The sequence below is a fragment of the Cupressus sempervirens genome, chromosome 2 (genome assembly GCF_028749045.1).
Source record: "Cupressus sempervirens isolate cs-2001-9-10 chromosome 2, ASM2874904v1, whole genome shotgun sequence".
NCBI lineage: Eukaryota > Viridiplantae > Streptophyta > Pinopsida > Cupressales > Cupressaceae > Cupressus > Cupressus sempervirens.
The window spans coordinates 158,443,101-158,467,282 of NC_143119.1; the positions used below are offsets into that span (position 1 = coordinate 158,443,101).

A 24,182-nucleotide genomic window follows, 5' to 3' on the forward strand; every position below is an offset into this window, starting at 1 on the left:
AGACGAATAATCCTTATGCCTCTTGGACTCACATAAATATGTGAGATGATGAAAATTATGGGATTATGAAAATAGGCGCCTTGAGAAGGATATCTCTCGACTTATTTTATGTATATATAATATATATAAGCTAGTAATAAATCCATAAATAAAACATAAAATAAAATAGCTGGTTAATATTAAATGGCATCGGAGTGGTGGTAATGGCATTCATCATCATTTTAAAACAAGATAAGGGTTTCCACGAGTACAAAACATTTATTTTACCACTTTTAATTATAATAGACAAGTACAAGACAGAATATCCCCGGCAGGGCTCGAACAAAGTTATTGTCGAATCAGTCGGGAAATAATATCGACGGCAATGATGTCTTAACGGAAAAATGCCGTTAATTCCCGAGTAAGCGCTCCGAGGGCTTGATCGTAAGTTAACCTCAAATAATTTTGTTTCGCGTCTACAAATATTGAAATGCAGAAGAGTCGAAAGATATTCAGAACGTCCCAGTGAAATTTGGAGAAGCCTTCCACGCTTTCAGGCCTTTCTTTCTGTCCAGGCGCAATCAGTAATTCATGTTCCGTCTTTTGAACGTTCTTTGCTTGTTCTATTTCACATCAGATCATGAACAATCTATGGCTATGAAGGTAATCCTTTCTCCTACTTGGATTTCTCCTTTGCCGAGTTCTTTATTGTTTTAAGATCACAAACCTTTTTTCAAGATATTGAAATATTCACCGTTGTTTCTTTAATACGAATATTTGCATCTGTAGTAAGAAAATGACACAAATTGAAGCATATTATGGAATTCGTTGATTTTGACAAAGATTTTAAATAGATTGATGCTTTAAGTTTTTTGACGTCCTGAATCTCAATCTTAAGCTAAGTGTTAATGGATTCGCAAGTTTTATCTCCGCGAACCTTCTCATTGCTGGCGAGCTTACAACTTTTTTAAGTTCTACTACTTCAGGAATGCTCGTCTGTCATCTGAAATTAAACTCTGTGATGTTCACTTTTACTATTTCACACTCCAGCAATATTTTTCTAGTTCCAAATTTGAAGTAGATCGCAAGAGGCGAACATACTTAACCTATAGTTTTATTAAATATGCGAATCCGTGTGCTCTTCAAGCAATCGCTCTTCCATTTTATTTATCAAAGCGAAAAATAGTAACAGGATTTGTATTCTAAGGTTTTCCTTGTATACTTTTCTACGATTTTCCTTATTGATCTGCTTTCAACCGTAACATAATTTATTTCTTGTTTAATATTGAGATTTTTCTTCATAACATTAGTAGTGTTCATATTTCTTTCCCTACTAATATCTGTCTGAACAATAGAATTACTTGTACCAAATCTCAAGGATAATAATAATTTGACGATTTTGCAAGTTTTTCATAGCCGCTTGTGAATTTAAAGAATTATGAATTATATTATGTTTCGTGTAATTCAATTCAAGTAAGAGCAGTAACGATTCAAAAAGATTGTGTCGAGAACTTTTGTTATTCAATTGGGATTCTTGATCTTGATCGAATCAGTAATAACTTCGAGAGACTGTTTGTTTTTCCATTTATTATAGACGACGATTAATTACTTTCTTCCTCGTAAACATTTTATTGGAATCCATGCGAAAATTTGCTTCTCTTCCACAGAATCCACACTCAACGATACGCGTAATATCAATAAGACTTTCATACAATCTTGTGCATGATCTTCCCGTTCTTGTCTTTCTAACGCGATCTTTTCTCCTGAATGAAAAATGGCTTCGAATCGCTTACAAAGCGCATCTAACTTCTCATTTTTCCCGTCTTCAGGGCAAGACAAACATTCTCAGCAGAGAGAAATTTCCAACGATTCTCAGCAAAACAAACGCGTGAAGTGCCTGATTGCTGAACCATTTGTTCAACAGATTTTGCTTATTAAAGAAAAATCTTGAAGGTAGCAAAACAAGCAGGCATGTCTCAAGAAGTTTCGCAGGAGAGCTGGCATGATCGGTGTTATGAAGAATATTTTAAGTATGTGGATCAGTACATCGGAGTCTACCCCCCTAACGGCATTTTCTATAATATTAAAATCCAGTCGTTGTTATCAGCCGGCCGTTATAAGGACGCATTTCTGTTCCTCGAGATTTCATATATTCTTAACCGGGAGATGAAAGACAACCTAAAGAGCACCTACCGTACATGCGGCCCCCAATATTTCGACATAAGCGAAGAAATCACGGGACAGGCGAAAGGCATATTCAAATCACAGCCCTGTCTGTTAAGACCAGACGGCGATTTCATTGGGGCAGTGGAGATCAAGATGACAAACAATGGCAGCGGAAGGGGTTTGTTTGCCACGGAGAATATCCAGCGAGGTGATGTATTACTGATCAGCAAGGCTTTGGCCGTATCTCCTAAGCCTGCCGCCAATCACAATCCCCTGCTTCAAATCACGATAGACGCTGTAAATTCTTCTGGAGGAAACGCGCGCCAGATTTTTCTTTCTCACTGCCTGAAAGATCGGTCACGATTCATTCCCACAATGTATGATTTCGTCACCGAATCTTCCGATGGAAACTTGAGAAGTTGGGCTATGTTTTTGCAAAAATTTAATGAGCTGACTCAAATTGAAAAGGTTCGCCAGCTCCGTGGCATCTTAGAACTCATTGCATTTGACGATTCATCTCCAGCTGCAATGAAAGAAAAGTCCAAGGAACCGGCCGTTTTCGAACATGTTCCAGCGAGGATGTATTACGGTGTGTGGCTGCTTCCTTCTTTTGCAAATCATTCATGCGTGCCAAACGCAGCAAGATTCAATATGGGTGATCTCATGAGGATTCATGCAACCAGGGATATTGACTCGGGCGAGGAAATCACCATCCCGTATTTCAATGTTTTGGTGCCCTTTCCTTCTCGGCGCGAGTCTTGCTCAAAGTTTCGCTTCACCTGTGTCTGCATACGGTGCAAATTCGAAGCGAATTTATTGGAGAGATGCAGTGAACTCAAGATTCTTTACGCGGACTCCGCGAGAATCTGCATGTCACCAGAGCTGGAAAATCGGGCTTCTCAACTGCGGGAGCTTCTTTTTCGAGTGAAGAAATGTGAGAGGTTTTTGCGGCAGACAGAGATTTTTAGCAACGTGAATGAGAATTTTGAAAAATGGCACAGGACCTCGTTTACGCCTGTTTATTTAGCATCTCTTTTAAACACAGACATAGATGAGACGCGCCCAGAAGTTTGTCTGGTAAACGAAATAAATTTCAGGGATATAACAGACTCCATGTTGGAAACTTGTCCTGGGAGCCTTCTTTCTCTTTTATTTTATCAAGTATTTCGAGGCAAGACAAGAGAATTTCTGGCGCGTCAGGGGAATGGAATAGAGGTCTTCATAAAAGAAATATATGAGATTAATGTCACTTATGAGAGGAAACGTATGCGGAGCATTTCCCGTTCCATTAACGGCAATCCACATCTTCAGAAATTTCTCGACAATATTTTACAGCAACCCGTCTGAAGACAATATGCATGAATCTGGATTTCTGATTCGAACTGTTCTACCTTTTCAAGGCTGTACATTTTTTTGGTAATTATTTTCTACGTAACCACAGATAGTTAATTGCATCCAGTATAAATACCTCTGCACCAAACGAAGAAATTGTTAAGTATTTATATCATCTCTATGTAATGTCAATAATATATTATTCGAGGTCTGATGAAAACATTACAGCTATACAAATTATTGAAAGATTATTGTTTCTTCTTCAAACCGTTTGAATTAGTATCATATTTCTATTATTGTTTATCTACGAGTTGAATTCTTCAATAATAACTGGGAGGATTCTCTACTACCAAAAAAATGGATTTTCAGTTCTTGAATTTGGCAATTGTTATACTTAATTTCAGTTATTGAATTCGGCATTGGCAGCTGGGCAAGTCTTGAAATCTAATCAAAAGTGAACACGTTTTTAAAATGGTTTCCATGTTCATAGATGAACATTATGAAATTCTAAGCATGCAATTTATTATACTAGTGGGACTGGGTGAATTCACCTCCTCCTTTGATGTTGCATTGTATTACTTGAGCCAATTTCTTATGATTTGAACATGTTCAATCTTGACAAGATATGGGCCTTTTGTTTTATCGGTTGGTGTTGTGGCCTTAAAATTTCGGTCTCCTCCAATTTTCAACCATTTCCTTATTATCTAATCCCTGGTGGGTACTTAATTTGCTGAAAGGTTCTATAAAATAAAAGTATGCTGATGGAATCGTTAGATTTGCCTTTGAACCATCCATTGGAACTTTATAAGGGGAAACATCTAAACAACATACTAAACCAGTTTTTCACAAAGAGGACAGTTGGGATTATAATTTTTCCTTCAGTGTCTTTATACAACATCTTTTTTAACTTGTCGTTTAGTCACAGGTGTTTTAAAGGAAGTGGAGAATTTGTTTGGTAAAGGCTACAATTTCTACACGACCTACATGATGGCTAATCAATAAAATGCTAATGTTTTCTTGAATTGACTTAGTACTTCGTAATTTTTTAAATATTTATTATAATTTGTTTAAAATATATTTGTATAAAGGGTTTTCTATCAATTTATTGACAGGTATATATTTGATACATAAAAATGAATCATAGGGTGAAACTCATTGGTCAAGATTTAAGAATTGAATAGTATCTATACTATTTTTTTTTTTTAAGATGTGCTCTTATTCTTATACTCTTTTCTGATAGTCAATTATACTTGATTTTAATTGGTTTATTGAACAAAATTGAAGTTCATTAGTAAATCAAAGATGAACTACCTTGATCAAAATATTTTAACTTTTGTCAAATTTTCATTATATAATTATTTTTCTAAAGAATGAAGAAAAACGCTCTAACATTAAAAACAAATTCTAATGTCAATATTTCTTTTTAAGAGCCAAATTTATATTTGAATCTATCAATTACAAACATGATCACATATACACCTTCATTATTACCATCCAAAATTTTGAAATTGGAGATGTATGTAAAAGGATTTTTTAAAATTTCTTAGCTATTATTTATTATGTTCTATAAGTCTCAATGAAATTTTGTGCATTAGAAAATATGATAGGAATTTTATGTTCTTATAAAAGAGTGTCATTTTAATAATGTGGAGCATGAAAAATCAACCACACTTCAATGTTAAATAAAAAATCATGATTTTTGAACTACTCTTATTAGTACTTGCTGATAGGCTAAGTACTGTCGTCAATATTTTTGCATTTAATGTCTTAACTTGTGATTAAAACTTATTGTTAAATATTTTTGGATGATTTGATTGGATGGATCGTTTTGAGTCTTTTATGCACAGGATTGAAGTTAAATATTTTTATTTTTGAATAAGTTAGTTTAGATGTTTATACTTTCAATATTTCAATATTAAGAATTAATTTTTTTCATTCAACTAAAATATTTGAAAAAAATATTATCTATACTTATATTATATAATATTTAAAGAAACACTATTATATATTATTATTATTAAAATATTTTTATTTTGACATCATAATTTATTTATAATAGTATACATGATATATATGAATAGAATTTAACTATCTAAAATTTGTGTTGATTAAAATATTTTATATACTATGATAAATTTATTATTTTTAACATTAAATTTATACTAAAAACTATTGAAACTAAGGCAAGTACTAAATCATTACATGACACTCATTTTGTATGTTATATTTCAATACAATTTCATTAGATGTTGTTTCTTAAATTTTAATAAAATATCTTGTGTACAAATCAAGATTATCAACATTATTTTTTCCTCCACATTTCATATATTGATTTGTTTGCTAAGTCTTTGTGTATAGTTGAATTGTAAAGAGTATCTTGAAAATTACTTTCTTTTCATAATTTTTTTACATTAGCAAAACAAAAATTGGAAATGAACACTGTAATTATAAATAGACATATCTAAAGATTTTTACAGAGGTATTAGGTTTTAATATATGTATTTTTTTAATAAGAAAACTTTAAACACAACAAGATAGATTGAATCTAGTTAAATATTATTTATCTTTTTAATCATATAAATACATATTTGTAATATTTAAATATTTTCAATTAAATAATTTTTTTAAAAAAACTAATTTTAATTTATCTAAAAATATTTAAAGTAAATATATTAATTTTTTAAAATATAATTTATTAAAACAATTATAAATTTTAATAAATTTTGATTATTAATTATAATTTTTATATGTTTTTAGTATTCTTATTATAAAATAAAAATTAGTATTGGTTTACTATAATATTTTGATTAGATAAGATAGGAAGGGGGCTAAAATCTTTATAGCTGTATTAATTTTTGTTTTGTTCTTCAATTTTTTTCTAATGCTCTTAACTTTAATTTTTTTGCTTGTGTTCTATACCCAATAATACTATGCCTTAACTAAAATTATTATTGTTATATTTATGATTTTAGAGATGAGATATTATTAACTAATGTAATCCTTATGTTGTTTGTATTTATTATTTTATTATTATAATAATTTCTTTGAATTATTTTGTTCTAACATTTTTTATTAATGTAAATTTTCTATGTCTGATAATGATAATGCAACCATTAAGGATGAATATACACTAATCTTTTAGTCTTAAAATTAATTATTATTTTTATTAATAATTTCAAATATCAAATTTTTTTATTAATATTGTTTATTTATCTATTAAATCATTTTGTTAGTAAATAGTAGTTGGGTTTATTCAAGGAGTTTAAATCAACTTAATAGTACATTTTGTAATTGTTCTATATATTATATTTAATTATTATTTATTCATTTATTTTTGTATATTTTGTTTTCTCGTTATTATTTATTAATATTTTGAAATTATTGTTTTTAAAATTGAATCTTCTTTGAGGGATGAAACATTATAGTCTATCTTTTTTTTTAAATACTTTCTCTCAAGCTATGAGAATATTTGATGTAGTGTCTATGATAACCAATTAAATCATCTAAAATTGGTAATCTCAAGTTAAGGTTGGACATGCAATATATTCATAGATATATTTTATTCCAAACCTAAAGTTAATATTCAATTTAAAAATTAAGAATAATTTAATGATGGAACTTATCTTGATTTTCCTTCTCCATTTTTAAGTCTTTCCTTGTTCCAAATGAGTTTTGATGAATAATCCTAGTCCTTAATGAGGGTTCATAAAAAAGTTCCATAATACTCAATGAGGAGCCTCATGTGTTCTAGTTGCCTTATATGTGATGTTATGTGGAACCTAATCAGACTTGAAGGTCAACTTTTTCCCCATTTCATTTGGTGTGACTTCACCCTAGATTAATCTATGGGGGTTTGGGGGAATTACCCCCAAGAATGGGTCAAGGGGAAGAGCTCCAGTTGTTCTCCCTATTGCAATACAAGGTGAGGTAGAGGGGCAACACCACTGCATAGGTTTTGGGGGTTAGCGCCCCCAAAAGCTAAAATGAATTTATTATTGTAAAAGGCTTTAGGATCTACTTTTTTATTGGACATTATATTGTAGCCCTATTTTTGGTAAGAGGAAAAATAAAGCATGGGTTAGGGATTTTGTTACGATGAAAAGATTGTAGCTTCTTGCAACTATATTGAGTTGTAAGGGATTGGAGATTGTAATTAGGTTGTAACCACGGGAAAACAATAATATTGTACTGAATATTTGGTGGAGGTAGCTTAGAGATAGGGTAAACCATGTTAAATCTTTGTGTCTTGTGTTCTCTTTTGTATGATTTTGTTTTTTATATTGGTTAAATTTTCATATAATTGTTATTTGTATATATTTAATCCTAATAGTATGACAAATATAGAATGGTCCTTGAAGTATGTCCCTATCTTATTACAATCTTCTCCTTCTAAAGCTTTATGTATAACTTTTATTAGGTAAATTCATTTTCTAAATCCTTCAAAGAGTGTTTATATCATCTCAAGCCTTATAAATATTCCTTTAGGACACATTTATACTTATAATTCTCAAGAGAGGCTTTATTTCTCTCTAGCCCTCTATGAAGACCCCTTTAGAATGTAACCGTTTTTATAATTTCATGGGAGATACTTTATCTTTTAGTAGGATATTATGGAGATCCCTTCAGGGTTATCTGTATAATCCTTGGTAGAGAATTTATCTCTCCCAAGGATTTTATGAATATCCCATTAGAATGTAACCATATATAGAATTCTTAGGAGACATTTTATCTCTTCTTAGCCCTCTATGTATATCTTTTCTCTATTATATGTTCAATGTTCATAAAATTACACTTTAAACTAGTTATATAATACACATAATCTATTGATCCTATTTTAGCACTACTTCTATGCACAATAATCATTCCATTACCATTAACACTCACCTTGCTATCATTTCCCAACCTCACCTTGGATTGAATATTGGTGTCTAAACAAGAAAAAAAATAAAAATTAGATAATGATGTAATTACTACAACCACTATCTAAACACAACACATCATATGAACTTTATTATGTCATATTACTGGTCATAAATACTATCTTTGGATTATCTAGAAACTCCATTATGATGTGTGAAAACTACTTTCCAACATCTACATTTTTCTTCCAATACTTGTAAGAAAATAATCATACATTTTGTAATAAAAAAATATAAATTTGACTTAGCACATGCCTATAGTTTCCTTTATGCTATAAAGTTTTTACTTCCTTGAAGTTATAAGGGATTCACTATGACTTATCTTTAGATTCTAAATAAATAATATTCTCTCTCTTATTAATTATTTTTCCTTCTCTTCCTTCTTTTACTAGACCTTACTTTATCTTAAATTTCTTGTTACTTATATTTGAAAGTATTCTAATATTTTTTTATCAGTATAAGTTAACATGGTTATCAATGATATATTCCCACTTCACCACATACATTAGAAAAGGGAATCCTCAAATATAACCCCCTAGAAGACTAAAATCTAATTAGCACAACCTAAATAGAAAGAGGCATGCCAATTCAAGACCTAGGTTCTTTAGAGATGTTAATTATATTATCCCTTTTGGGTCTTTTTATTTAATGTATAAGTGTATAAAAAGAGATGTGATGGATATGCAAGAAAAGTAAAGTACACACTCTTTCAAAGATAAAGAACAAGATAAAATATGTAGTGTTTCAAAGCAAGTTCTATGAAAGGAAATGAAAGAATACGTAATTAACTGAAGAGGTTTTGTATAGGAAGACACTTTAAATTTGTAGAAACTATGTTGAACTATACTAAAACTAGAAATGGAATGAGATATGGAAACTTGAGAGTTGACCCTTTATACTATGAAAATATAAAAGTTAAAGGACTAGGTCAAATATTGGGTGACCTTTATAGGTATAGGTCAAATTTAAGGTGAACTATAGATTGGAGAAATAAATCTACGGTTTTGTGGTCTATAACTACAAATGCACCTTTAGATTTATAATTTTGAATCTTCTACATGTGCACATGTATACATGAATAGTGAAAGTTGGTGGGGAGAAAGGTCTTTCCTTTGTCAATCCCACATTGAATAATTAACTTTGAAATAAAGATGTATTTCAGTATGTACAAAAAGATAAAATATTAATATTAAATTTTGTGGAAAATCCTTATGGATGGATCTATATCATTTACAACCACAAAGATGTATAATTTTTTGAATTGTATTTTGAATCTAGGAATGTGGAATGTAGGACTTATGTAATACATCAATGTTTGGGCAAATGAATGTTAGAATAAGATGAAGAAGAATGAATATGGATGTATATTTCATCTGTTAATGACTATCATCTTTTTGTTTTAAGAAGAAAGAATCTAGATATGTAAAAGGAAATGCTTTTTTTTATGGATAACGGATAAATTCCTTCAATAAATTCTTGCATGAACTCCTCAAATGCATAACGTCTTGCTTGAGAGTAGATTTATGGAAATTCAATGATTTCATAAATTTTTTATGCAAGTTACATGAAAGGAAAAGACAGCCTTTTATTTAGACATCAAGGTCAATATCAACTAGGCCATTTTAAAATCCTTGCATATATACATCATTTCAACAAGCTACACATTCATAATTCCTATTTCACCTATAATTTCAGTTTCCATAAGTTCATGCCAAAGGTTCTTGAAGGTACTAGGCAAAAGTTAGAGTTAGAAATATGTAAGGGCATGCTTCTAGATTTTAATTGAAGCCATGGAATGACATGATGAATTATTTTCTATGAATCTTATGAATTGAGTGAAGGAAGAAAAAAGTTACCATTGATAGTATCACCTTTGAGATAATGAAGAGTTTATTACTTAGCTCATTGGGCTCTCTCTATATAGAGTAGAAAATGGAAAAGGGTCACTAAAGTATCATACAAGACCAACATCAAAATGTTCTCCAAAGCTAGTTAAGAATCGATGCATATGCTTGATGGTTTTAATAGAGAAAAGCTCTCAGAGACATTGAATGGTGTCTATTGATTCATCATCGCATAATTCATGTTAGAAAGTAGGTTCGAGGTAAGATACTATTATCATTATCCCCTATTAAATAACTTCCATTATCATGATGATATTTCTATTCTATTCTTTCTGCTATATGACCTTGAATCCTCAATTATAGAGTTTATAAGGTGTAGAGAAGAGGGTAAAAACTTTGTTATCCTTCACCAAGACTTGATTGTCTACCTTTACAATTTCCACCATGCTTTATGTCTTGCCCACAATATTATCTTGTTACCTCCCCCTACACATGATACAACCTTGTTGTTGTTTCTTCCTTCATTAAACCTTCTCCTCAAGTTTCCCAAGATTCCCCATCATCTAGTGATAAAAAGAATATCCACACCCGTGCTGTGTCTTTCTTGAAAAAACACCTAAGCTTGAACTTTTTCTTGACCTGTAAGACCGTATGCTAGACTTGGGTGGTGGGCATAGGAAATCATATAGAATTGACTCTAGCCCTTGGAAGAGAAATCTAGTAGATGTGTAGCTCATTTTGGAGGATCTTAACTCACACTCCAAGTCTAAGGAAAGTGAGAAGAATGAGAGTAGGGACAGATAAAATAAAAAATTTGTTAAGGAAGAGGAATTAAGTTAAGAGTAGGAGAATGCCAAAACCTCTCTGAAGATGGATGCTTCTAATATGAGTAGGGAGATCACTCATCTTTCTGCTAGTTTTGAAATGGAAATGGTGGACCTTATAATTGAGAAGGGTGTTGAGAGTTTAAATAATGCCTCTCCCATTATGACCACCTCCCCCCTACCAAAACCATCTTAGATTTTCTCCCCTACCGACCTATAAAATCCACTCTCTAATTAAGGAAATTGATATCAGTTACCCACTCTTTTTTACGATTGTCCTACTAGATAAGATAATATTAAGGAGCAGGTTCAAGCTTCACATTAGGAGGACCTGTTAAGTCTTAGAAAGGAGGATGAGAATTTGAAAGGGATGATGAAACACCTAGACTTAAAATTTATCACTCTAGTGGACTTCTTAGTTAAGGTCATGCATTTGGTGGTTATGACTCTTTGACTCTTGCATGAGGAGAAGAAAAAATACATGATTTCTAGCGATGAAAGTAATTTCTTGCATCTCTACAAGTTCTCAGTTGATGATTGAATGTGATTTCTACTATCTAGACTTCACTCCCTAAGGGACAAAGAATGATGAGGATATTCCCTCAAGCCCTATTTTTTTGTGTTTTTCTTTGATCATCATCCTATCACATGTGGTAGCTATAATTTTCTATTATAAGACTATTTTGACAGTTGTTGGTAGTAATAGTATTTTATGTATTTCTATTAATTTATTGTTTGTTGATGCTATATGGACCTACTATCAAGGGATAGCAAGTATAGCTAATTTTTGTTGGTTTTCTTTTATTTGTGGATTTTTTTTTTTTGTCAAAGAATGATAGTGGCTAAGATGTCGATTTGTTGGTCTTGATTTTGTTGTTGATTAGCTCTAAGTTCTTCTTCCTCTTGATTGTACTGTTGGGCCAATTGCCCATTTTTTTATTGCATTTAATATAAAAATCAAGGGACTACTTCACTAGGCATGAACTGATAAATTATTTGCACTAGGGCCCAAAATTTACGAAATATGAAACCTTGAGGTATAGGTTCCTGAAGTGCAATGTATATTAGTATAGGTCACCTCATGTATAAAAAATAGTTGTAATTATTATATCTGAGGTAAAATATGTGGGATCAAAGGAGCATCTAAAATTTTAGGGAAAAAAAGGATACGTAGGAAAATCAAGTGTGTAGGCCAAAATGGAGTGAAAGGGGAAAGTGAATTGGCTATAGACACTAATAATCATCTGAAATGTTAGCAATTTATTTTATTTTTCTAGATGAACCAATGAAAAGTTCTAGAGAGAGACAAAAGCAGAAAGAAAAACGATAAACAAAGCACACCAAAAATGAGCCTGAGAATCAAATAAAAAAGGTGGAAAAGAGAACAAAGATAGTGAAAATAAATAAATAATATAAATATCAATAATGAATGAGATAGGAAAAAAAAAAAATTATGAAACAAGACCTAGGGAAAACACATGACAGAGAAGAAAATAGTGAACACACACCCACCCACCCACATCCACATGTGTACACATGTGCACACACATACAAAGAGGAAAGAAATTATTACAAATCTATCTTTCATTTTAATTAGTCTCCATCCTCCCCTACACTCATGCCATATAACTACACCATCTATCTATCTATCTATCTATCTATATAACAAAGAGACAAACAACATGACAATGAGCAAGACAATTAGAGAAGAGCACTAGCATGGAAGCATATTATGGATAGGGATTGGAATTTTTAAAGAATGGTAGAAATGAATTTCATGAAGGACTCAATGTCCACCTTTCATTTTGATTGGAATTAGAAGGGTGGTGCTAATTTTTATGAATTCTTTGGTTATGCACTTGAGAATTTATCTCCCTTGGCTAATATTTGAGTGACGTCAAGCCAAATGTAGTACTTAGTCGAGGAAAAGTGGTTAGGCAGATTGGTTTTGAAATAGTTTAAGATAGCATTATTATATATTTTTTAGAAATCATTATTTGATAAATTCATTATAATTTGATAAATTTGGGGTTGTGTATAATATTTTTAAATCATGGCTTGTAGAGGAAGAGTAGCATTTTGTCCAAGCTTTCAATCCAAGAAACCTTGTCAACATTAGGAGGATGTGTGTACAAAAATCTAAGGGAGGTGAGTGAAATTCATGAAGGTCTTTTGCTTATTTTTTGTGCTTTTCCAACTTTTACTTGGCAAATATGGTGTGATCCAAAAATGGTGTAGCCATAACTATATCGGGGCATGAAAGTGGAGGGGGATCCTTCGATCTAGGTTTTTCCATGAAGTACAAGGATTCTTAGGGTAATATTATAAAGGACAAGGTGTATTCACATAAAGAAAAATGGGCTGATGAAGTCGATCATGTCCTCCCTATACACCATACCACACATAAGCACTCAAATGGATGGATTTCCCTAGAGAGAGGACATATTCCACAAGGGTTCTACAAGCTATTGGGTTGACATGGCTCCTAGATCTTTGAATAATGCATAATAGGTATTTGAATTAGGTATCTGGGTGGACAAAGCATGGAAAATTTTCCTCTCTACTAGCTACAAATAATGTGGGTGTTAAACCTAAGACTAATTATAGTAAATGGGGCTAGAACTAGGAGGACAAGCAAGATTTGGATAGGATTTTTCAAGGTCAACCATTATAGAAGGGTGACTTGGGCATAGTATTCAAATTAGAACCGTGAATTTTGGTTTGGCTCTCATTGGAGGCTCCAAAGTTCATAAAATGTTTTTGGTCTAGACTAGACTGAAAAATAAAACATCACCATTTTCTTCAAGACAATAGCCCCTATTCAAGTGATGAAAAGTGTGAAGGCCATACTAAGTCATCTTTCCCAAATCAAACAAGTATTGGAAAAAAGAAATATAGTCTCAAACAAGATCAGCCTCATTCAACCACTATTCATAATCATTCTAACTTTTTGAAATAGGATTCCAATCCATCTAGATACCTCTTGGCTCTTACCAGGAACAATATCATTCATGTGATCCCCATTCAAGATAAAATGTTGAAACTTCAAGTTTGTGATCTGTGAATAAGAGCTCTAATAGGGAAGATTTATGAATTTTTCTCTCATCATTCCTTTTCAAAATGGATTAGTCTAAATTAGGAGGGGATGGTTGATTCTCTTATTTTAGATAGTAGGGAGGGAAAAAAATTTGTGCTTTTTGAGGGCAAAGCATTGAGGCACAAGGTCCACAATAAGAAGGACTAGTTTGTGTCTAGGAGGTGGTTGTTTACCTTGATATGGAGCCCATATTTGATTCACTTTCAATGCATGTTTTTGTTTATTCCAACTTGAATCTCCCTTCTATCGTTACCTCTTGACTACCAGAATTTGGGTATTCTCCAAGTTGTAGGTAATTCCCTGGACATTTTCATGCAGATTGATTTATGCTCCTTCAAGATAGACATCTTCTAACTAGAATACATATCCTTAGAGACCTTAGAAATAATTTTCCTTCAAAGATCATGCTTCAATCCAAGTTTGGAAATCTAGCTTGAAAGTTACAAATTGACTCTCTAGATCAGGTCAGTGATAAAAGAAACCAATCTTGGAAACCTCTATTTAGAATGTACAGAAAAAGTTTGTTCATGTTTTTCCTCTCTCACTTGCAAATGTTCTATGTTCTAAGAAAAGGAAAAAAATCAAATCCTATGTTCCCTCCCCAGTTTTGGATATTGCTTTAGCCAATGATATTTCTTCGATGAATAAAGTTCATGACTATATTTTGGTCAAAATCCATTAAGACAAGGCCCAAGTAACAATAAATTCTCATGTTACTCACACCATTACTAGCTTCTCTCATGCAAATAAGGTAGATATTTAATTGTGTCATAGTGCCAATCAAGGGAGTAGGGATTTGGAGGCTAGATATTTTATTTGGTTCTAGGCCTGAATCAGACATTGTCCTTTCTTCATGACTCAATGGTAGCTTCTTTAGAGAATTTGGAATCCTTTCAATTTAATTCGTTTGAATCTAGCCAACTTGGAGAGAAAAAGTACAATCATGTTAAATCATCTTCTCATGAGACTTCCTCCCCTTCATCAAGCCTTTCCACTATGGTTATAGAACATATAGAGACTCAAGCCCCTGAAGTTGTGTAGGTCCTTGATACCACAGTAAGGATAAATCAGGTCATAAATTTTTCCTTTCCTTATACTTTAGTTTCAATTGCAAGTGTTAGTGACCAAGTGATAGAATCGGTCAGTAATTTGTTCAATAGAAATGTGCCCCATCTCACATTTCAATCATGGGAACCTGTGATAACTGGGCCAAATATAGAACCTATAAAAACTTCTGCTCTTGGCCCTACTAGTCCTCTTTGTGTGATTTATTTAAGCCTCTCAGATAATCATCATCGTAACCTCAACACTCACAAGCTTTCAAGAAATGATCTAGAAATTTTTATAGACAACTATATTTTTGAAGTTGCTGATGAGAAACAAAATGAGATTGCTGCAAAGGTTTCTTTGTAATGTAATGAGTTCTCAAATTTTAGTTCAAATTTATGACTGACAAAGAGCTAGAATAAGACTTCTACTGTTGATGTTCCTCTATCTATCTTCCACTCAGATGCATATTTTTCCAAAATTGGGGTTTTTTCTTTGGTAGAATTTAGCTCACTGTGAATTTTGAGAGGTCTCCTATGAAATGTAAAGTGGTAGCTACCGCTCCAATATCTAAGTGGATAATTATTGAAAGGAGAGCAAGTGTCTCTCCAAGCTCTCAATGAAGCTCTTGTCCTAGAATGTTAGAGGATTAAATGCCTCTAACAGAGCTCGACTTATCAAAGAACAGATCATGATGAGTGGGGAAACCTTAGTTCTATTACAAGAAACAAAGTTATCAATGAAGTTGGGAGTAAAATACTTCCAAACTTGGAAAAATTGGTCTTATTTTATATCTCCCTCCACATGAGATTTAAGTGGTCTAGCAGTATTATGAAAACATACTTTCAGTTGGTAAGGTCAAATTATAATTGGATGGTTAGTAATGTATCGTGTTTTGATCTTAGTTTCACCATTATAAATGTTTATGGTCCAATCTCCATTATTAAAAAACACAATTTATGGGGAGTCTTACAGATATTATGCACAATTTAAGGGACCAAAAAGTAATTTTTGGGGGTGATTTCAATGCGACTCTAGGCTTGCAAGAGAAATTTGGAGGTGGCATTCCTTCTCCTGAAGCCACTCAAGATTTCAAGGATTTCATGGATGGTAATACCTTGACTAATTGCATCCCCTTAAATGGTATAACTACTTGGACCAAAAAATGGAAGGGGTCTTAGTTTATAGGGGTGATATTAGACAGTTTTCTTCTTAACTCAAATTGGGTGCTTCAACATGGATCTCATACCTCTAACATCCTTCCTTTTTTGGGATCAAACCATTTCCCTATAGATTTAATTATCTCCACAAGTTTGAAGGCATTTCAACTGAAGTCTTATTTCAAATTCAAAAAACTGTCGCTCTTAGATCCAAATTTTCTAAAACTTCTCCAATTGTGGTGGGATGAGAGCCCCTTCTTCAAGGGCTCTAAGATGTTTCAACTATCCAAGAGATTAGTTTATATGAAGGCTAAAATCAAGGAGTGGAATGAATGCTCTTTCAATAATATATTTATAGAGAAACATAAGTTAAAACTACAACTTAATCAATGGAATGGCCAAGTTATTAGGTAGGGCTTAACCAAGGCAATTTATGAAATTCAATTGGAGCTCAAGACAAAGTTGGATGAGGTGATCTTACATGAAGAGATCTATTGGAGACAACAATCTAGGAAACTTTGGCTCCTTGAAGGGGACAAGAAAACTAGTTTTTTTCATGCCTCAGTTAAAGGTAAATGACATCAAAATTCCATCTTCCAAATTATGGACAAGAATAATACACTTATTCAAGAAGAATCACAATTCCAATTGGAAGTAGTCCAATTTTTTGATGACCTTCTAAATACAACAGATATCTCTCATGATGACATTGAGGTTTAAGATTGCATTCCCTCTCTTGTCTCAACTTCAAACAACTTAATGCTGATGGAGCCATTCTCTCTAGAGGAGTTAAGGAAGACTATTTTTGCTATGACATTAGATAAGGCTCCTAGTCTAGACAAATTCACCTCTCTTTTTTCAAAAATGCTAGGATTTTATTGGAACAAATATTTTACGTACTACAGAGGAGTCTAGGATTCATGGCAACATGTTAAAATAGTTTAGCACTAGTCTTATATCTTTGATACCAAAATCTTCACATCCTACCTCTTTTCCAAATTTTAGGCCCATTGCTTTATTCAAAACCATTTACAAAATTATTTCCAAGATAATTTCTTCATGACTGGCCTAGATCATCTTGTCTACCATCTTTGAGCAGTAGAGTGGTTTTTTTATAAGAAGAGAAACAATGGAAGGTTCTCTTGTGGCGTATGAATTCCTCCACTCTATTAATCTTTCAAGTTCTCTAGCTATGATTCTTAAACTAGATATGACAAAGGCTTAGGACAAGGTGAAATGGTCTTTTCTTAAACAAGTTATGGAGAAATTGGGCTTTTATTGTAAATGGATTATCTCTTACATTTCAGGGGTAAAATTTTTAGTACTAGTTAATGACACTCCTTATGGGGTCTTTTCTTCATGACAAGCTAGACAAGGTGACTCTCTTGCACCTTTCTTGTTCAGTACCTTAGCTAAAGGTGTGAGAAGATTTATTCTACACAAAAATGAGTTAGGGGTCTGGAAAGGCTTTAAAATACATCAGGTTTAGGTATCTTTTATGCATAATTTATTCACAGATGATGCTTTAATGTTTGGAGAAGGAGGAATCAGAGAGGCATTAGTTATTAGGGATACCATTCAGACATATTGTTAAGTCTTAGGCCAAGTTCTGAATTAAAATAATTCCAAAGCATTCTTCTTTAATCTAAATCAACAAGTGAAGTTGGATATTCAAATAATCTTACACTTTGAGGTGCCTAATCTACCAAAAAAATATCTAGGCATCTCCTTTTTCCAAGGTGTGAGTAAATCTTCTCATTGGGTACCCATCATTCAAGCAGTTAAAGACATATTATTGGTTGGAAGGTAAGATGGCTTTCCTTTGCAGGGTGAATTCTCTTGGTCAAATCAGTTCTTAGCACCATCCCAAATTATATTATTTTGGTGCTTTCAGCCCCAAAATCTATGTTTGATTCTCTAAAAAATCTCCTTAGGAATTTTATTTGGAATAGCAATTTGGAAGGTTCGAAGAAACCTACTCTAGTTTGTTGGGATAAACTTTGTCTTTCTAGAGAGGATGGTAGTTTGGGGATTCATAATTTGAATGAAAAGAATCTTAGATTAGGGACCAAGCTTTCCCATAAATTCCTTGAAAACCCTTCCTCTCTATGGGTTGAGATCATTAGAGAAAAATATCTTGACAATGACAACCCAGAGCGCATTTTCACAATTAGGGATCCTCCTTAGGGATTGATAGTGTGGAACTTTATTATGAAAAGAAGAGGTGTCATCTTGCCTCATTTACCTTGGGTTATCCAATTGGGCAAACGGGCCTTATGAAAAGAAGAGGTGTCATCTTGCCTCATTTATCTTGGGTTATCCAATTGGGCAAACGGGCCTTATTTTGGACTGATTCATGGAATGGAAAGCCCTCGATCTCCTCATTAGCAATCTTGCCACATGCCCAACATACTTTGGAGCAACATTGGGGAATGAAATTTTGTGTTTATTTCCATTTGCAATAGCATAGTGGATTTTTAGTGATAGTTTGGAAAGACCTATCAAACATCTATATATTGGATAATGAGAAATCTCAGCTCATTAACATTCTTAATTAGACAAGAATTAATTATTTTGAGGAGAAGGACAAGCTAATCTTGGCCAAATCTTCAAGTTTCAAATATAATGTCAAGGATGGCTACAGATTGTTCACTCAAGGAGGACCAATTAGGTCGAAGAGAGAAGGTAAATTATGCTAGCATGAGTCTATACTCCCTAAGGTGGGTGCTTCTTATGGCTTGCTCTTCAACATATAATTTTCACTAGTGATAGACACAAGAGGTTGGGTATTGTTGCGGTTTTCTCTTGTGTTTTGTGTGACAAGGCCACATAAGATATCAATCATCTTTTATTGAATTGTGAGTTTTCTCAAATTTTCTACACATGCACACTCAAGAAGCTCGGTTGGCATGATCCTCTTCCTTCATCCCTCACTCAAGTTTTGGTTGGTGAATTATCTTGTTAGCTGTGGTGTGGGCCATATGGTGGGAAAGAAACAAAAGGATCCTTAGGAAGGATTTCTCTTTAGTTCAGAGAGTTTGAGACAAGCTAGAATTTACAATTTTAGAATCAGTTAACATTTATGCCATGTGTACAAAGTCGCTTTACTCCCTTTTGCTGTAGCGGACAATGTGATATTGAACAATTGTAAACTTATTATAATTCCTATAAAGGGAGCCTTAATTGTGAAGATTTCTAAATATGAGATGAGAAGTCATGTTAGTTGGGAGGAACCAGCAATTCCTTTTGTCAAATCAAACTTTGACGGTGCTTCTAAAGGGAACCTAGGCAGATCTGGAACTGGGGTAGTTTTACACAATCCCTTCGATCACATAATCTGGGCTATGTTCTCACAAATCCTTGATGATTTGAACAATGTGGCCAATGCTAGTGCATTATTGGATGGGATTCGTCTGGCTATCTCTCATGGTTATGAGCATGTCCATATCGAAGAGGACTCCCAACTAATAACTTTAGCTCTCATTGCAAATTCGGTCGTCAGTTGGGAACTCCAAGACATCCTTCTTGAGGTTAGGAAACTCCTCCCTCATTTTCAAGATTTTAAAATATCTCATTGCTACTGGGAGGCTAATAAAGTTGTTGGTTGGCTTACCAATTTAGGGGTGAATTTCGTTATGGGCTCTTGTGTCTGGGATTATTTTGAAATCAGATTGGCTAGTTAGGATCAATTGCTTCCTGATTCTCTTCTTGCTTCAAAATCAATCATTAGTGATTCCCTTTGTATTTGAACAAGGATGGGAGGTTTTTATTTTGACTCTTTCCTCCCAAAACTTTGAACCAATTTAATTTTTAATAAATTTATAATAGCTTGTCATTTTTACTTTTTAAAAAATCATGAAAAACAATGAATAAATAAAACATAAAATATAATTAATAAGTTAATATTAAATGACAATATTACTTGACTTAGTGTAGAAAATATCTCATAATATTAGATGACAATGAGTAGATGGTAATGACAATCATCATCAATTAAAAACAAGAAATGGCTTTCCATCGGTACAAAACATTTATTTTACCACTTCTATTGATAATAGAGGAGGACGGCTCGAACGAAGACAGTGTCGAAGCATATCGGAGAAATAATATCGACGGGAATAATATCTTTTCGTAAGTTAAACTTTAAATAATTCTGTTTCGCGTCTACAAATATTGAAATGCAGAAGAGTCGAAAGATATTTAGAACGCTCCAGTTTAATTTGGAGAAGCTTTCCAAGTTTTTATGGCTTCTTTCTATCCAGGCGCAACCAGTAATTGTTCTATTTCACATTAGATCATGAACAATTTATTACTATAGTAAGGTACTCCTTTCACCTACTTAGATTTCCATTTCTGCGAATTCTTTATTGTTGTTTAAGATCGCAAACCTTTTTTCAAGATAGGAAGATGTTGAAATGTTCACTGTTGTTTCTTTATTACAAATATTTGCATCTGCCTTGAAAATTTGACATAAATGCAAAGATATTTTGGAATACGTAAATTTTGAAAAGGTTAAACTTAAGCGTTAATGGATTCGCATTAGGTTTATCTCAGCAAACCTTCTCATGTATCGCGAGCTTACAATTTTTTTTGGTTTAACGTCATCAATGCTCATCTGTCATCCGAGATTAAAATACCTTGTTCAAAATTCGAAGTGGATCGCAAGAGACGCACATATTTAATCTGGATTTTCTTTATATATGCGAATCCTTCTGGTCTTCCAGCTACCGATCTTTAATTTCTATTAAATCGAAAATAGTTATCTAAGGTTTTCCTTCGATACATTTCTACTCTGCTTTCAACTGTAAAAGAATTACTTTCTTGATTGAGATCCTTTTTCATAATATTACGATATCGGAATGTTCATAGTTCTTTTCCTTGCAATGTCTGTCTGAACAAAGGAGCTACGTGTTCTGAATTTCAAGAATAATTAATTTGACGATTTTGAAATATTACAATATTATGTTTCATAGACTCCGTTACCGAATTTAAAGAGTGATGAAATTGCTGATTTTGCAAGATCTCAATGTTATGTTTCGTAGCCTCCTTTGTATCTGTAATTCCAGTCAAGTAACAGTTTCTGAATTCTAAAATTTTCATCTTAAGCTAAGCAGTAACGATTCAGAAAGATTATGTCAAGAACTTCTGTTATTTCAATTTGTACTCTTGATCTTAAGCGAAACAGTAATAACTTGGAAAGATTGTTTGGTTTTTCATTGATTATAGACGAGAATTTACTTTCTACCTTGTAAACATTTTATCCGAATCTATGTGAATTATTGCTCTTTCATACTCAACGATAGTCATGTTGTTCAAAACCTTAACTTGAAAGTCATAAATTCCATCTTATTTCCACTAACTTTGCCTATTGCTATGCTTTCCTACAATCTTGTGCATGATCTTCTTGTTCTTGTATTTCTAATTCGATCTTTACTCCTCAAGACAAATTGTTTGGAATCGCTTATAAAACGCATCTAACTTCTCATTTTTCCTGGGGCTTCAGGGCCTTTTCTGATTATATTTGCAGTTCAAAACAAATGTCCTCAGCGGACAGAGATTTCTGACAATTCTCAGCGGAACAGATTTTGCTTTAGAAATAAAAGAATCAAAGGTAGCAAAACAAGCAGGCATGTCTCAAGAAGCTTCCGAGGACAGCAGGCCTGATCTGCCTAATGAAGAATATTTGAAGCACGAGGATCAATACCTCGAACTCCACCCCACTTGCGGCAATTTCTATAATATTAAAATTCAGTCATTGTTATCAGCCGGCCGTTATAAGGAGGCATTTCTGCTCATTGAGAATTCATCTACTCTTCACCCGGAGATGAAAGCCGACCTAAAAAACATCTACCATACATGTGGCCCCCAATATTTTGACATAAGCGAAGAAATCATGAGACAGGCGAGTGACATGTTCGAATCACACCCCTGTCTGTTAAGACCAGACGGCGATTTCATTGGGGAAGTGGAGATTAAGATGACAAGAAATGGTAGCGGAAGGGGTTTGTTTGCCAGGGAGAATATCCAGCAAGGTGATGTATTACTGATCAGCAAGGCTTTGGCCGTCTCTCCTAAGCCTGCCGCCAATCCCAATCCCCTGCTTCAAATCACGAAAGACGCTGTAAATTCTTGTGGAGAAAAGACGCGAGAGATTTTTCTTTCTCACTGCCTGAAAGATGAGTCGGGATTCATTCCCAAAATGTCTGATTTCGTCGCCGAATGTTCCGGAGGAAACCAGAACACGCTGTGTCGACAATTTAATGAGCTGACTCAAACTGAAAAGAATCGCCACTTCCGTGGCATCTTAGAACTCATTGCATTTGACGATTCATCTCCAGTTGCAATGCAAGAAAAGTCCAAGGAACCGGCCGTTTTCGAACATGTTCCAGCGAGGATGTATTACGGTGTGTGGCTGCTTCCTTCTTTTGTAAATCATTCATGCGTGCCCAACGCAGCAAGATTCAATATGGGTGATCTCATGAGGATTCATGCAACCAGGGACATTGAATCGGGCGAGGAAATCACCATTCCGTATTTCAATGTTTTGGTGCCCTTTCCTTCTCGGCTCGAGTCTTGCTCAAAGTTTCGCTTCACCTGTGTCTGCAAACGGTGCGATTTAGAAGCGAATACATTGGAGAAATGCAGAGAACTCAAGACTGTTTACGCAGACTACGCGAGAATCTGCATGTCATCAGAGCTGGAGAAACGGGCTGCTCAACTGCAGGAGCTTCTTTTTCAAGTGAAGGAATGTGTGAAGTTTTTGCGCCAGACACAGATTTTTAGCGACACAAATGAGATGTATGAAAAATGGCACAGGGCCTCGTTTACGCCTGTTTATTTAGCATCTATTTTAAATAGAGACGTGAATGAGGCGTGCCCAAAAATTTGTCTGATTAAGGATATAAATTTCAGGGAAACAATAGGTGCCATGGTTGAAACTTGTCCTGGAAGCCTTCTTTCTCTGTTATTTTATCAAGTACTACGAGACAAGTTGAGAGAATTTCTGGCGCTGCACGGGAATAGAATAGGGGTTTGCAGGAAAGAAATGTATGAGACACATGTTACTGACGTGGGGATTTGTATGCTGAACATTTCCAGCTCCATTTACGGCAATCCACATCGTCATAAATTTGTCGATCATATTTTAAAGCAACTCTTCTGTTAAGGCAGTGAACAATTTGGATTTCAGATTCGAGCTGTTCTACCCTTTCAAGGTTGTATAATTTGAAGAAATTGTTTAGTATTTATATCATTTCTGTATCTGTATGTAATGTCAAATAAGATATTATTCGAGGTTTGAAAGCGTCAGAGCTATTACAAATTATTGAATGATTATTTTTAAACATTATTTATGTGTGAGTTGAATTCTTGAATAATAACCGTGAGGGCGCACACTTACCGAAAAGATGGGTTTTCGGCTCTTGAATTTGGCAGCAGCTGGGCAAATCTTTTAAATGTAATCAAATAAGTGAACATGTTTGGAGCCTCTTTCATAAATGGTCTCAATGTTCATAGATGCACATTATGAAACTCTAATCATGCAATTTGGATGTTCAAATGTCCTCGTTAGTTCATCTCCTCCTTTGATGTTGCATTGTGTTGGTTTAGTCAATCTCTCATGATTTGAATATCTTCAATGTTAGTGAATTCTTAGACCATACAAAATAGTATTCTGGTTATTTCGGTTTCAAAACATTTCGTGTTATCTAATTCTTGGTGAGTCCTTAATTTGGTGAAAGGTCCTGTAGGATAAAAGAATGGTGAAAGGTTCTCCGATTCGCCTTTGAATCATCCACTATTACTTTTTGAGGGAA

The 24,182-nt window shown here is 33.5% G+C and overlaps 2 protein-coding genes across 3 annotated transcripts; both read left to right on the plus strand.

The window, feature by feature from the left end:
- Positions 1-311: 311 nt before the first annotated feature.
- On the plus strand, positions 312-3,773 carry LOC149571528 (methyltransferase FGSG_00040-like). The gene is made up of 2 exons (XM_089809334.1): positions 312-642; positions 1,809-3,773. Exon 2 carries the CDS (start codon positions 1,951-1,953, stop codon positions 3,490-3,492), a length of 1,542 nt encoding a protein of 513 aa, XP_089665460.1. The 5' UTR covers positions 312-642; positions 1,809-1,950; the 3' UTR covers positions 3,493-3,773.
- A 16,678-nt stretch (positions 3,774-20,451) lies between these two features.
- LOC149571529 (uncharacterized) lies at positions 20,452-23,922 on the plus strand. Of its 2 annotated transcripts, none has more exons than XM_089809344.1 (2): positions 20,452-20,690; positions 21,872-23,922. In XM_089809344.1, exon 2 carries the CDS (start codon positions 21,998-22,000, stop codon positions 23,531-23,533), a length of 1,536 nt encoding a protein of 511 aa, XP_089665470.1. In that variant the 5' UTR covers positions 20,452-20,690; positions 21,872-21,997; the 3' UTR covers positions 23,534-23,922. The 2 variants fall into 2 exon arrangements, with proteins under 2 accessions (XP_089665470.1, XP_089665477.1); XM_089809351.1 differs by having other exon boundaries at positions 20,501-20,685; positions 21,872-23,714.
- Positions 23,923-24,182: the final 260 nt, after the last annotated feature.

Bases quoted from the DNA above. Each gene is read 5' to 3' on its own strand.
- LOC149571529 (XM_089809344.1), top strand. From the start codon at position 21,998: ATGTCTCAAGAAGCTTCCGAGGACAGCAGGCCTGATCTGCCTAATGAA.
- LOC149571528 (XM_089809334.1), top strand. From the start codon at position 1,951: ATGTCTCAAGAAGTTTCGCAGGAGAGCTGGCATGATCGGTGTTATGAA.